General features: G+C 40.8%; 1 protein-coding gene across 7 annotated transcripts in view; it reads right to left on the reverse strand.

Annotated features, from left to right (window-relative positions):
* The window catches only part of TAX1BP1 (Tax1 binding protein 1), a 100,145-nt gene that overhangs the window by 8,560 nt on the left and 76,815 nt on the right, over nt 1-14,770 (reverse strand). For all 7 annotated transcript variants that reach the window (XM_075827254.1, XM_075827253.1, XM_075827257.1 and 4 more), the window contains exons 9-16: nt 12,944-13,189; nt 10,973-11,122; nt 9,431-9,518; nt 8,974-9,092; nt 6,770-6,895; nt 4,422-4,517; nt 3,801-3,987; nt 1,321-1,472 (exon numbers count right to left, since the gene is read on the reverse strand). In XM_075827254.1, coding sequence (XP_075683369.1) covers nt 1,321-1,472; nt 3,801-3,987; nt 4,422-4,517; nt 6,770-6,895; nt 8,974-9,092; nt 9,431-9,518; nt 10,973-11,122; nt 12,944-13,189 — 1,164 coding nt within the window. The remainder of the gene's footprint in view (nt 1-1,320; nt 1,473-3,800; nt 3,988-4,421; nt 4,518-6,769; nt 6,896-8,973; nt 9,093-9,430; nt 9,519-10,972; nt 11,123-12,943; nt 13,190-14,770) is intronic.

Here is a 14,770-nt window from a genome sequence, read left to right on the forward strand (position 1 = left end):
CAATGCTGACGGATCCGATGCAAACGTTTTCCGTTTGTCACCATTGCTTAACCCCTTCCTGCCGCAGCCCTTTTTCAGATTTTCATTTTAGTTTTTTCTTCCCCACCTTCCAAAAGCCATAACGTCTTTATTTTTCCATCCATATAGTCCTATAATGGCTTAATTTTTGCGGGACGAGTTGTAGTTTTTCGTAGCACCGTTTATTTTGGCATATAATGTACTAGGAAAAAAAATTATTTGTGGGGTAGAAAATTAAAAACAGCGATTCCGCCATGGTTTTTTTCGCGCCGTTTTTACGGAATTCACTGTGCAATTAAAACAACATGTTAACTTTATTCTGTGGGTCAATACGATTACGCCGATACCAAATATATATTGTTTTTCTATATTTTACTACTTTTACAAATAAAAACCTAAGTGTAAAAAAGAACATTTATTTTTGCGGGATAAGCTCTAGTTTGTAATACCATGTTGGTGTAAATGCGACGGTTCGAACATTTTTTATTTAATTTTTTGTGGGAGATGAGGTGACCAAAAAAATAGAGATTCTGGCGTTTAGAAATAATTTTTTATTACGGCGTTCACCGTGCGGGTTAAATAATGATATATTGTAATAGTTCAGACTTTTACGGACGCAGCGATACTTACTAGGTTTATTTATTTATTTTATTACTATGCTCTAGGCGGAAAATGGGTGTTTTTTGAACTTTTAATATTTTTTTGTCATTTTTTTTACACAAAAAAAAAACAACTTTATTGAACTATTTTTATTAGTCCCCCTAGGGGACTTCAACCAGCGATCGTTAGATCGCTTGCACGATATACTGCAATACTAATGTATTTGCAGTATATCGTGATTCTGACAGGCATCTATAAAGCTCTGCCGTAGGCAGCCGAACAAACAGCCAGCACCCGCATCGTATGTACCGTGAGCCCGCTCCATACTTCTCTTACCCGACTTTGGCGTATGGATACGTCTAATGTCGGGAAGGGGTTAATGGTTCCCTCGTTTTGACAGAATCAATACCGTAGTTGACAGCGCTATTCATTTAGTCAAAACGACGGAACCCTTAAAGAACGTCGACAAATGGAAACCATTTGCACTGGATCGGTCACCATTGAAATCAATGGTGATGCAAAGCTATGGTTTCCGTTTGTTTCAGTCAGGGTTCCATTCATGGGTTCCACTGACGTAAAGCTCGGAGCCTTGACGCAGATGTGAACGCAGCCTCACTAAAAAACAGAACACAAAACTTATTTGTGATATATACATAAAACCGGTGGTAGAGCAAATAAAAATATTAAAAATGCTCAGCCTACCTGATTGTTCTCATCAGGATCTTCCAAACCATCTGGCCGGCTTAGATTGCGAGCAGGCTGACTGCAGACCACCTTGTCTCCCAGGTCCCAGGAGGGCGGCCTCGCTGGAGGACCTTGTACTTCATCTGGATTGAAAGCTCCATCTGCGCCATCTAATTAATTACAAGGATTGTGAGCGATTCACTTACAGACTAAAGAAAACAGAAGTCAGTATTTCAAGTAAGACAAAGCTAAATGTGAACAAGTTTTACATTCGGTCCCTTGGTTCTTCACTCAAAGGGATGAGGACATAACTTTCATGCTTGTCCCGCGCTTGCTCAATTCCAGGCATACATTCAAAGCACCACAGTTATAGGAGATCGGCTCACATTTATTATTCAGCCTACGCCTCATTTAGGTGGAAATTGCACAGGTTAAGTCCCATCAAAAATTGTGGAAAACTGCAGCGCTTAGCCAGCCGGCCTCCTGGGATCACTTTTCATCCCAGGAGACCGCTGCAGCGGCGGTCAAATGGGATGAAGTGTCAGCCCAGGAGGTCGGCCGCCTGACATCAATCAGGCAGGCCTCTTGGGATGACACTTCATCCCATGTGACCACCACTACAGCCTGTGATTGGCTGCAGCAGTCAACATGGGATGAAACGTCATCCCAGGAGGAAGAACCACAGACTCCTGGGTAAGTATTTTTTTTACGGGGTTGTGTTTTTTGCGGCGGAATTGCTGTGAACCCGCCGCAAAAAAAACTCAAAAACTGCTATATGCTGTTTAACCTCCCCACGGAATTCAATGGGGAAAACCCACAACAAATAAGCAGCGTTTACGCGAATACAAATAAAATTCCACACCGCAGGTCAATTTGAGTGGTTTTTCCGCTCAGTATTTACACAGCGTGTGGATGAGATTTGTTTGAAGTCATCCACTTTGCGGTTACTGTATTTGCTGCGGATTTTCCGCAATGAATTCCATTGCGGAAAATCCACAGTATTTACGCAACGTGAGAACTGAGCCTTCGACTCCTTTATCAAATGCAAAAGTTAAAAAAAAACAAAACACAAATTAGAGGCATAAACGTACGGCCGTGCTTTTTGATAAATTAGGCAGAATTCTCCCAACTACCCACTCCAATTTCATTGCTGCAAAATACGCCATCATTAATAAATGTGGGCCAAAATCTTCACTACGTTAAAAAAAAAAATCCAGCATGGCAATAAACACTGAGCAGCTATTTTCCATTTACACATTTTCCATTTTCTTTCTATACATGAGTGAAATTGGCTATTCGTGGTTGACTTTTGTGTGTGAAGATGAGATCATGGACACCTTACAAAGCTGAGTGGTCATGTCAGAATAGCCGCCATACAGATGAAGAATTAAATAACTACACACCTTAAAGAGGCTCTGTCACCAGATTTTGCAACCCCTATCTGCTATTGCAGCAGATCGGCGCTGCAATGTAGATTACAGTAACGTTTTTATTTTTAAAAACGAGCATTTTTGGCCAAGTTATGACCATTTTTGTATTTATGCAAATGAGGCTTGCAAAAGTCCAAGTGGGCGTGTTTAAAGTAAAAGTCCAAGTGGGCGTGTATTATGTGCGTACATCGGGCGTGTTTACTACTTTTACTAGCTGGCCGTTCTGACGAGAAGTATCATCCACTTCTCTTCAGAACGCCCAGCTTCTGACAGTGCAGACACAGCCAGATGTAGCTACATCGACTAACCTGCAAACGCCGATGCTGCTGCAGAATCAACTGTAGCCTCTGGTGCCGATGTGTCCTCGCTCGTCCGACACGATGCAGGACCTGGGGCAGGAAGTGAGTGACGTCACAGCGTGATCGCTCGAGAACACGCTGTGTCTGCACTGCCAGAAGCTGGGCGTTGTGTAGAGAAGTGGATGATACTTCTCGTCTGAACCCCCAGCTAGTAAAAGTAGTAAAAACGCCCCGATGTAACACACATAATACACGCCCACTTGGACTTTTGCAAGCCTCATTTGCATAAATACAAAAATGGTCATAACTTGGCCAAAAATGCTCGTTTTTTAAAAATAAAAACGTTACTGTAATCTACATTGCAGCGCCGATCTGCTGCAATAGTAGATAGGGGTTGCAAAATCTGGTGACAGAGCCTCTTTAACTGAACCTTGCAGTACTTGCTGTTCTAAGGCTTTGTTCACATCTGCGCTAGGAATCTTGTTTTTCTGCTCCGTCATAGGATTGAGAAAAACGGAACTCAATGTGATGGATCTGTCACATGACAAACATCAACAGTACTCAGCGGACCCCATTCATTTGAATGGGTTCTGCCGGGTTTCCATCATTTTACTAGATTTTTCAGCGCTATTTTGACGGCACCTCCAAGACAGTTACCATGGGAGAAAGCGGAATAATTACAGTGCCTTTTGCTGTTACGCATGGAACTATGTTCGCAACACTATCCACAACAATTGTACGTTCCCTGCTGACAATAATCATTACTCACCTCTCATGACTTGGGATGCGTAAGGATTTCCAAACTGCAGTACAGGAGGCTGTATTGGGATTACAGGAACTTCTCTATGTTCTTCACAATAAGGATTAAAGAACTGCAAACCCTGAGAGCTGCTGCCTGGTAAAGCATGATGACTCGCTGCCCTCGCTGACAGTCTTTCCAAATTGATTTCAAGTTCCTATAAATGGAAAAGCAAAACATTACTATACAAATGTGCCTCTCACTGTATCACAATTGCCCATTCTACACATTGGGGAAGTCCTGCACGCGACTGCCAGTCTATACATATGTATGTCAAAGAATTCGCAAAACAAAAGGGTTCTCCAGAGGTGTGACATTTGAATAAGTGACCCAGCCATACACAAGAGAAGACCAATATTAAAGTAATGGGTAAGGACAAGCTATGGACACGTCCTCTAAATAAGCTACATATTTACTTGGGGGATTATCTACATGATTTTTTTTATTGTTCAACCAATAATTCAGAATGTTTCTACCAGACCGCTGTCAGATTCTATGGCATCATCTTAAGAGCCAAAGATGTACAAGTCATCCTGTCCCGTGAGCTTATTTTACCTGATGTTGTGCATCGAAGTTCCCACTAGTTCTCACCTTTATGTCATTCTCCAGTTTATTCTTCTCACTTAGCAGTACCTCAACATGGCAGTTCAGCTCTGATATTTCCCGATCTTTCTCTACCGACTGAATCTGAGGAGACATCAAGTTGGCGTGATATTTGCAATATGTAAAAACAATACAATTATTCCCCCTCCCAAAAAAAAAACCTATGGTCACTTTTCTCACTGTGATCTACTTTCCACTCTGCCACCAACACTGTCCCGCATTCGCCATCATTAATGTACTATTCTTACTTCTTCCATTCCTCCTCTTACGTTCTTCTTCGTCATTGAGAAATGCTTTGCTTTATCCACCATTAGGTTTCACAGGAATAACCTAACCTTGTCTGCTGCATTTCCTCTGCACTTTATCCAATTACACCTCTGTCCTCTCAACCCCATGTCTGTTACTCTCTGCCTTCGAGTCTAGACTTTCACCAGGTCTCATACCACCCATGTGTGATCTCGGACTACATATATGCGAGAATTATATAAAAGGTGATCTAAATAGAGATTAGTAGGTCCCGGATATGCTCATAAACTACCATACACTCTAAAGCAGAGAGTAAGACCCTCAATAACAAAATCAGAATAAATGGCTACACTTTTTCACGACATGACACATTTAATCAGCGCCTCACGTTCAGAGAAGAAATGTCATCTGTTTGAGGTTCTCTACAGCAACGAGTGACTTTATTTCTCAGGGCTGACATGCTATAAAATATAACCCTAAAGTCAAAGGTTAAAATCTATCCCAGCAGCCATATTTCATACATAGGCAGATTTAAGATGCATGGCTGCCTTCCCTGGACCGAGTGTCTGATCAGTGCCATATATACTGAGGAAACCTTCATGTTTAGATCTGGGAGACCACAATATATCTTACGATCTTGCTTCAATGAAGAACAAAAACCATTTGCCTGCCAGTCAATGGAGAATGACACATCTTAAGCTTTGGTCTTGTGTCACCAAGACACTTGACTGATGATCTACTGACGATTTACCACAAACCGGACAAACAATCTGCCAGCATGGCACAATACAGGCACATTAGAAATGAGCGAAACCTATAAGCTCCCCCAACTTTTTCCGCACAACAATTTACAGTTCTACTGTGTAGGACATTTGTCTTCACCAAAATGATGCGCATACAATATACACTATATATAGCGAACAATCTTACAAAAGCAAAAGTTGATATTACCCTATTAAAATCAGTCAAAATACACACACACACACACACACACACACACACACACACACACACACACACACACAAATAATAACATTCTATAGGTTTTACAATTGCGTTCAGTTGCCCCACGTTTGTAATACTTTGTCAAAATGTTGGCCCCAGGATTGTTTATTACTTATGTATGTCCACAAGGCGTATATGGATCTAGTAGTAAACAGACATCAGTGTGCACACCACATCCATATACACGGCTAAATCAGAGACCCATCAAATTTTCCATTACTGAGCTGTATATATAAACACGAATTACAGGATGAAGATTGCGCAAATGCACATACCGTAAGTCATTCAAAAAACTTATGTGGGGCCCTTTCCTGCCTGGAAAAAAGGCTTGGATTTCACGGGTCTTAAGAGGTGGTTGCGATCATGTGAAACATTCCTCACCTTGCACTGAGCGGTCTTGTAAGTAGATTTTCAGAACGGTAAACGCACATAATATCTCCCCAGTGCTACATTACATTGTGCTCCTACAAGCTTAGTCTATTTGCCTTTTCCAGATCAGCCACATTACCTTTTCTTAATACAAGTCCTTCACTGGGTACATTCAGCGTATCAGAGACGCAGCCTTTTATGACTGGGCTGAGAAATAAACACATAACTGGCTCGCTCTGTAGGATAGTACAATGTGGCTCATTTATCAGTAGTGTCGTACAATCACTCTATACAAAGCGAGAGTCCATGCTACATAATGCATCTGGCGCAACTCACCGTATACTAAGCACACATCTCCATGGATATCACTCAAGTATGCCAGTATTTTGCAACATGAAGTCTGTAATAAATTTGGCACAACCATTGTGTTATCTAGCCACGTTGATTTGATGCATCTTTTTTTTTTTTTTTTTTTTTTTTAAATCTGTCGCACATGATGAAAAACAAGATGGCAAATGCCACTTACACCGTTTTATGTGGAACCTGTACATTTAGGTTAATAGACATTGAGGCACATTAAATCAATGTGACATTTAAAAACTCTGCAGTAAAGGGACGGAAACTGAAATACTTTCAGCACAAAGAAAAGGACTATAATCATAGAACGGTTTCTGCCACTAAATTAGATGTCTAGGTTTCCGACTGTATGGTCTTACTTTATACTGATCCTCAAGGACAGCTAGCTTAAGTTTGATACTTTCATTAATTTTCAGTTGTTCCTTCCATTTTAGTTCCATCTTAGCAACATCATCGGCATATGCACCACACCTTGCTTTTTCTTCCTAGAACAAATAGACAATAGAAAAAAAAACATTGACGGATCAGAAGGAGCCATTCAATTAAGTATAGGTGTCACAGGTGAGGTCTCATTACAGGCCAATCGCCTGTCAGCATGTAGAGGAAGCGATCAGAACGTATTCAGAAAGGTCTAGACAAGGGATGAACCACTAATGTATATTCATAAACCGCCATCTTGATGAAATCGTATCTCCAATGATGCACTTACAAACCTCTTAAGATATACTCCTTAGTGTGTTAATACAAAAATCTATTATGTCAGCAGGACTGACGGCTTCGGTGGCAGTGGGTTCTGCGTGTGTCAGACACACGGGACTCAGCTGTTATCAATCACATTTAATTCCGATTCAGATTTCAGCGCAAGAGACAGCTTCTATGTATCCAGGATACATAGAAGCTGTATCGTTAAAAAGTTAGAAAAATAATAATAATTGTACAAACAAATTACAAAGTTGCACTAAACACTAAAATACACTGTTAAAGTTATAAAAAAAAAAAAGGCTTCAAAAAGGTTTACATAGCCGTTAAGGCCGCAGAGTAGGAGAGGACTTTACTTACTGCAGCCCTTTAATTCTGAGAAATAGAACATGATCGCTAAAGCCCTGGGATTGCAGAAGCCTCTGCAGGGTTTTAAGCAAGGTGAGGCGTGGGGGAGGAGCGAAAAGTGTAATGTGAGCTAGCAATATTGTGGGGTAAAGCTAGGGCTACACCGTGATCACAGCCAAAGATCGCCGTGTCGAGATGCATGCATCGCAGTCAATGCCTGCGGTTCGCAACGCGGCCTCATTGACATTCATTGCCTGTGATGCAGGCAGGGCGACACAGTGATCTCTGGCCATGTGACCCGTGTCGCGACAAAGTTAACCGTGTAGCCTTTGAATAAAAGTGACTGAGCTGCAGCTTCACTGTATCTGTAACATGGAAGAGAGTGATAAAAGCCTGTAAGTGAATTGGGAAGGAAAGGTACAAACGGCTGAGCTATGAAAGGAAAGGGTTCACAAAAAGGTACTACATACGAGGATCTCACTGAAGTTTTCATTTTTCACTGGCAGTATGCTTTAAAGGGAATGTGTTGCCAGAAAAACATGTTTTTTTTTAAAAAATTAAACATTTAGTGTGTGGGTGATTAAACATTGTTCAAATTTTTTTTATTTTTTTCACGAGTCAGGGAATAGTCAGGAAATATTATAAATTAATTCTAATTTATAATACTACCCATTTTTGGTCACTAGATGGAGCTATTCCCAAAATTGCAGCATTGCAACAATGGGTTAAAAGCCCTCGCTCTAGTGAGCTCTCAGCATCCCCCCCTCCTTTATCCTGGCTAGTGCCGGGATAAACGAGGGGTTTGAACGGTGTAACCTCCTACGCTGTGTGTCGCCATTTTTTGAGCTAACACACAGTGTAGTAGGTTTACATACAGTAGTAAACACACACAAACACGAACATACATTGAAATCTCTTACCTGCTCCTGCCGCCGCGGCTCCCTCCGGCCCGTCCGCTCCGTTTGCTGCCGCTGGTCCAAGTGCACAAATCCGGAAGCCGCGACCGGAAGTAGTAATATTACTGTCCGGCCGCGACTTCCGGTCCACAGAAAAATGGCGCCGGACGGCGCCAATTTCGAATTGGACTGTGTGGGAGCGGCGCATGCGCAGTTCCCACACAGACGCCGTACACTGAAGTCAATGGGACGGGAGCCGTTCGCAGTCCCTATGGGACTGTGGCTGCCGTATTCCATGTCTGTATGTGTCGTTAATCGACACACACAGAAATGGCAGCCCCCATAGGGAAGAAAAAGTGTAAAAATAAGAAAAAGTAAAACACAAACACACAAATGAATATAAACGTTTTTAATAAAGCACTAACATCTTTAACATATAAAAAAATAATTTGTGATGACACTGTTCCTTTAAGAAACCTCAGAGAAAAATAGATTTTTTTTATATCATTCTAAATTGACTGGTCTAAACACGTAGAATTACTATTTCCAAAATGCTTTTCTATGGATAGGCCTTAAATTTGAGTTCTATCACTGGCCATCTCCTATGGTTTACTACTTACTGCTAACATTTGCTTGTACTTCCGATACTTCTCGGTTTTCTCAGCTATTTCCTTGCTCATGTCTGCCACTTGTTCTTTTATAACAAAGTCAGGTACAGAATGGGAGGAAAATGGACTCACTGTGGAATACAGAAAAATGTTTGATTATCTGGGAGAACAATATTTATTATGTGGAACTAAAAACATTAAGGGCAAATTCTACCTTTCTGCTATTACATAAGCAACAGTAAATTTAAGAAGTAGCAGTGACCACCTGCTAAACAAAAGAGGAATGGTTGGGAAATCATTCCGGTTCATACAGGAAGTCATTCTGGTAAGAAATATAAATTAAAGTCATTATCGACCGCACATTGTGGGACTTCACTATAAAATCTTCACTGCCAATAGGCATCACTCTAATCTCTTTAAAAAAAATTACTTAAAAAAAATAAATAAAAGTAATCTCAGATTAATTTACCTGGTGGAGTGAAATTTGGAACATCTGCAGCTGATGCCTCAAAAATCCCATACAGATCTCCCGCCTTCTGTTGACTTTCTGCAGCTTTCTGATCCCGGGGGAAAAAATAAAACAAACAAACTTTAAAAAATAGCGATATAGCTATATCGCTATGTGCAGTCACATAAACACACTATAACGCTACTCATGTGTCATGACAATGAATATACATTACCTCCAGCAGGGATGTGATGTGTATTCATTCTCCTGACCACTTCTGTAGCGTCTGTGTGATTTACAGCATAGCAGGTGTAGTCTCACGAGATTACGCTGTAAACGGTCATTCACAGCAAAATCTCGCTGTGCTGTGCTGTAAATCACACAGACGCTACAGAAGTGGTCAGGAGAATGAATACACATCACGTCCTGGCTGGAGGTAATGTATATTCATTGTCATGACACATGAGTAGCATTTATAATGTGTTTATGTGACTGCACATAGCTATATCGCGTTCTGCAGTGTAAATGAATGGAGAGAAGTGCATGACGCTGATTGGTCACTGATTGGTCAGCGTCATACACTTCTCTCCACAACGCCCACTTGGTCATATAGTAAAACACGCCCAGTTGTCCATTGAGAAACTCATTAGCATAAAGCTAATATAGGTCATACCTCCGTAAAAAATGATCGTTTTTCTAAATAAAAAAACACTGCTGTAATCTACATTATAGCACCGATCACATCTTTAACACCATTAAAATGCCATACATACCCAAATAAAAAAACAGGACATACTATAAGAAACTTGATACACGTAGTCTTCAGGTACTGAAATGCACTGGTATAATCCTGACACTCCGTTGTAGGATAAACCGGGTTAAAATTTAAAAGGGGTTTCCCCACCAATATAACTTATGACACATTGCTAAGAGAAGTCATTCTACTGATCCATCAGGGTATGATGACTGGAATCTTCACCGATCCCTAGAAGGAAGGGGATGAAGTAACCTGCAGAGTGTGGTCCGGAAGGGACATTGTGCAGAGGGGAAAAAAACAACACTTAAAAAGGGGCTGCTGTGTCTTACTAACACTGTATCCACATCATTCTAATGATCCACAGGGGTCCAGCTCAGACACCCAACGATCGTTTAGTTATCGCACAGAGTGTGCTTGCTTAAAGTAGAGAACCTATTTAAAGTACTGCAGAAATAAAAAAAATGCTCTACTTCAAGGTGTACATTTCTATACGTATAGAAGGCCTGCAAAGGGGGCCCTGCACGAAGGATGCCAGATTATGTGGCAATGTCAGTCGCACCACAACCAGACGGGTCAGTATGGGAAGACATGTTGGAAAGGCTTGTGATAAGTCACTATGTGTCACTTCCTTCTATCACTGGAGATGGGCTTTATTAATAGGAAGAGTTTCAGGCGCTAGACATTTTGTACCTCAGCTACCTGAAATGTGAAAATACTGTACTGCTCTTAAAAACTTTATTTCTCAAAAAACATACAACAGCTATGTTATTCGATCGTTACGCAAAACAACTGACAGGGATACGTACAAGTTGATCTGAAAGTTTTACTATTTGTTTCTGAAGTTTCTGACATTCCTTAAATTTATCTTTATAGTGGTCGGCTGCCATTTGTAGTCTCAGCTTCAGGTCTTCAACCTCCTTACGAAGTTCCTGTTCCACTCTACAGCTCTCAGTGTCCTAAAGAGTAAACATTTTCATGCGTATTTAAATTAAACAGGACTGTTTGAGTTTGTTTGCCGAACAAAATGACACTCAATATTATGTAGAATTTATTGTGTAGTACAGGGCAATTAAAAAAAACTAAAAAAGGACAAGACGTCTTCATTCCCTAGACCTCCTGATATTTAAAACACATGCAATCTTTACTTCTGGTTTTATAAATATCAAACAATTATATAGCCCTTAAAGGGTTCTAACTAAGGTGTAAAGTGGAGAAAAGAGAACATTCAATACTAAAACAATGAATAAAAATGCTACTACATCCACCAGTTGTGAATGTTGGATAGGTTCACTATACAATTTGATGCGTTATCAGAATTGGTTACAACATCATGAAAGGCTTCATTTTAATATTTTTACAGGTCAACAAGAACCAGAGTATAGACTGCTGTTTATGGCAGTCTGTAGTCTCTCTGTACTCTACAGCTTAGGGGTGTGCAGAGCAATGCATGCAAGTTAGTAATCCTCCCAGCACTGTAAACATAATAAAATGCAGCAAATGATTCTGATACTATATACAGTGGTGCTATGAAAAAGTATTTGACCTCTTTCCCAATGTCTTCTATTTTTGCATACCCAGGCATGATTTCTGCCAGACCTGTTGAATCTCAATATAACTTAAATAGAACCTATCTTGCAATGTGAGAGCCATTATCCACAAATGGAGAAAACTTGGAGCAGTGGTGAACCTTCCTAGGAGTGACTGGCCTACCAAAATATCACCAACGGCACATCCACATGTAATTCACAAGGTCACAAAATAACTCAGGCGAACATTTAAAGAACTGCAGGCCTCACTTGTCTCTGATCAGATCAATGTTCACGATTCCACAATAAAAAAACAAAAAAAACACTGTGCAAAAATGGCATCCATGGGAGAGTTGCATGGCCCAAACCACCGCTGACCAAATAAAATACAAAGACTTGGCTCACATTTGCTAAAAACATCTAGATGACTCCAATAATATTGGGATAATATTCAGTGGACTGAAAGTAAAAGGTGGAATTTTTTTTTATAAGACATGGGTCTTGTTACATCTGGAGAACAGCGAACACAGCATTCCACCATAATCACATTATACCAACAGTCAAACAAGGGGGTGGTAGTGTTTGCTTTTGCAGGACCAGGACAACTTGTAATAATGAATTCTGCTCTTTATCAGAAAATCCTGAGGGAGAATGTCAGTCTGTCATTTCATGACCTTCAGCTCAAGGGCAGTTGGGTTATGCAGCAGGACCGAAGCACACAAGCAAGTCCACCTATGAATGGCTAACAAAAAAAATAATTAAGGTTTTGGAGTGGCCGAGGTAAAGTCCTGACTTGAATCCCACGGAGATGCTGTGGTAAGACCTTAAACGGGCAGTTCATGCTCCAAAACAATCCAATGTAGCCAAATTAAAACATTCCTGCAAAGACCAGCGGGCCAAGATTCCTTCACAGCGATGTAAGAGACTCATCGCAAAGTTATCACAAACGTTTGATTGCAGTTATTGCTGCGGAGAGTGGCGCCTCCAGTTATTAGGTTTAGGGTGCATTTAATTTTTCATGGGTGATCTAGGTTTTGAATTAATCTTTAGCTTCAATAAATGGAATGATAATTTTGTGTTTACTCGTCTTTATCTTACAATAAAATAAGTTGGATGATCTGAAACATTTAAATGTGACAAATTAGCAAAAGGTAGAAAAAAATTAGGTGAGGGGCAAATACTGTTCCCAGCACAGAGTATGTAATATATACATTGTACACCATGTTAGAAGATAAAGATTTCATAGTTTACCTGATCCTTTCTCACAACGTTGTTAGAAGTTTGCCGATCCCGCAGACTGAGCTCAGCCAATGCGGTGTCAAGTTGCTTCTTCACGCTTTCAGTTTCAAGACGAGACGTATGAAGATCAGCCATGGTTTTATCGCGTACGTTTACAGCATCACTAAGCTCCCTGGACATTAAGCAAACCTCCTGCCTGCTGGACTGATGGTCATCCTCAAACTTACGGAGCTGTTGTTTCAAAAAGCCAATGTCCTCCTGAGTAGTACAGAAGAAAAACATCACCGTTAAAAAGGAATGGCGGTTTGGTTTACGCTCGCACTTGGCATGCTCTAAATTTTGGTTCCTGATTCTGAGATTTTTTTACACTAGGATGCATGACCTATCAGAGCAGCTGCGATCAAATCCTTCAATATATATATATATATATATATATATATATATATATATATACATACACATACATACATATACACACACACACACACACACACACACACACACACACACACACACACACACTAGTCATTCTCAATTAATTAGAATATCATAAAAAGGTTAATTAATTTCAGTAATTCAATTCGAAAAGCGAAACTCCTATATTATATGGATTCATTACACACAGAGGGATCTATTTCCAGCATTTTTTCTTTTAATGTTGATGATTATGGTAACAGTGAAAACCAAAAATTTTTGTGTCTCAGAAAATTTGAATATTAAATAATCCCAATTTCAAAAATGATTTTGAATACTGAAATGTTGACCTACTGAAAAGTATGTACAGTATCTGCCCTCAATACTTGGTCGGGATCCTTTTGCATGAATTACTGCATCAGTGCGGCGTGGCATGGAGGCGATCAGCCTGTGGCACTGCTGAGGTGTTATCAATGCGGCGTGGCATGGAGGCGATCAGCCTGTGGCACTGCTGAGGTGTTATTAATGCGGCGTGACATGGAGGGGATCAGCCTGTGGCACTGCTGAGGTGTTATGGAAGCCCAGGTTGCTTTGATTGCGGCCTTCAGCTCGTCTGCATTGTTGGGTCTGGTATCTCATTTTCCTCTTGACAATACCCCATAGATTCTCTATAAGGTTTAGGTCAGGCGAGTTTGCTGGACAATCAAGCGCAGTGATACTGTGGTTATTAACCCCTTAGTGACCACTAATACGCCTTTTTACGTGATTCACTAATGGGCTTTAGGCTAGCCTGACGCCTTTTCACGTCAGCCTAGTCTAAGTCCTGCACGGGTCTCCCGTGCAGGCAGGAGCCGGGGCTCTGCTGTCTGATGACAGCTGAGCTCCTGCTCCAACGCCCGCGATCGAAGTTTACTTCGATCGCGGCCGTTTAACCCGTTAAATGCCGCCGTCAATAGCGACCGCGGCATTTAACTTTGTTTACAGAGGGAGTGCGCTCCCTCTGTCACCCATCGGCGGCCCGCAAATGCAATCGCGGGTCTCCGATGGGGTGTCATGGCAGCCGGGGACTGATAAAAGCCCCCAGGTCTGCCCTGGACATATGCCTGTTAGGACGTGCCGGAGGCACGTCCTAACAGATTGCCTGTCAGATTTACACTGACAGGCAATAATGCTCTGGTATACGAAGTATACCAGAGCATTATAGCAGCGATCGGAACATCGCACAGTAAAGTCCCCTAGTGGGACTAATAAAATAAGTCAAAGTGAAATGAAGATTATTAATAAAAAGTACAGTAAAAAAATAAATAAAATCATTTTTTTCCATAAAAAGTGGTTTTATTTAGTAAAAGTGTAAAAAAATAAAAAAAGTACACATATGTGGTATCGCCGCGACCGTAATGACTCCATTAATAAAGTTAATATGTA

This window comes from Rhinoderma darwinii, chromosome 5 (genome assembly GCF_050947455.1).
Source record: "Rhinoderma darwinii isolate aRhiDar2 chromosome 5, aRhiDar2.hap1, whole genome shotgun sequence".
Taxonomy (NCBI): domain Eukaryota; kingdom Metazoa; phylum Chordata; class Amphibia; order Anura; family Rhinodermatidae; genus Rhinoderma; species Rhinoderma darwinii.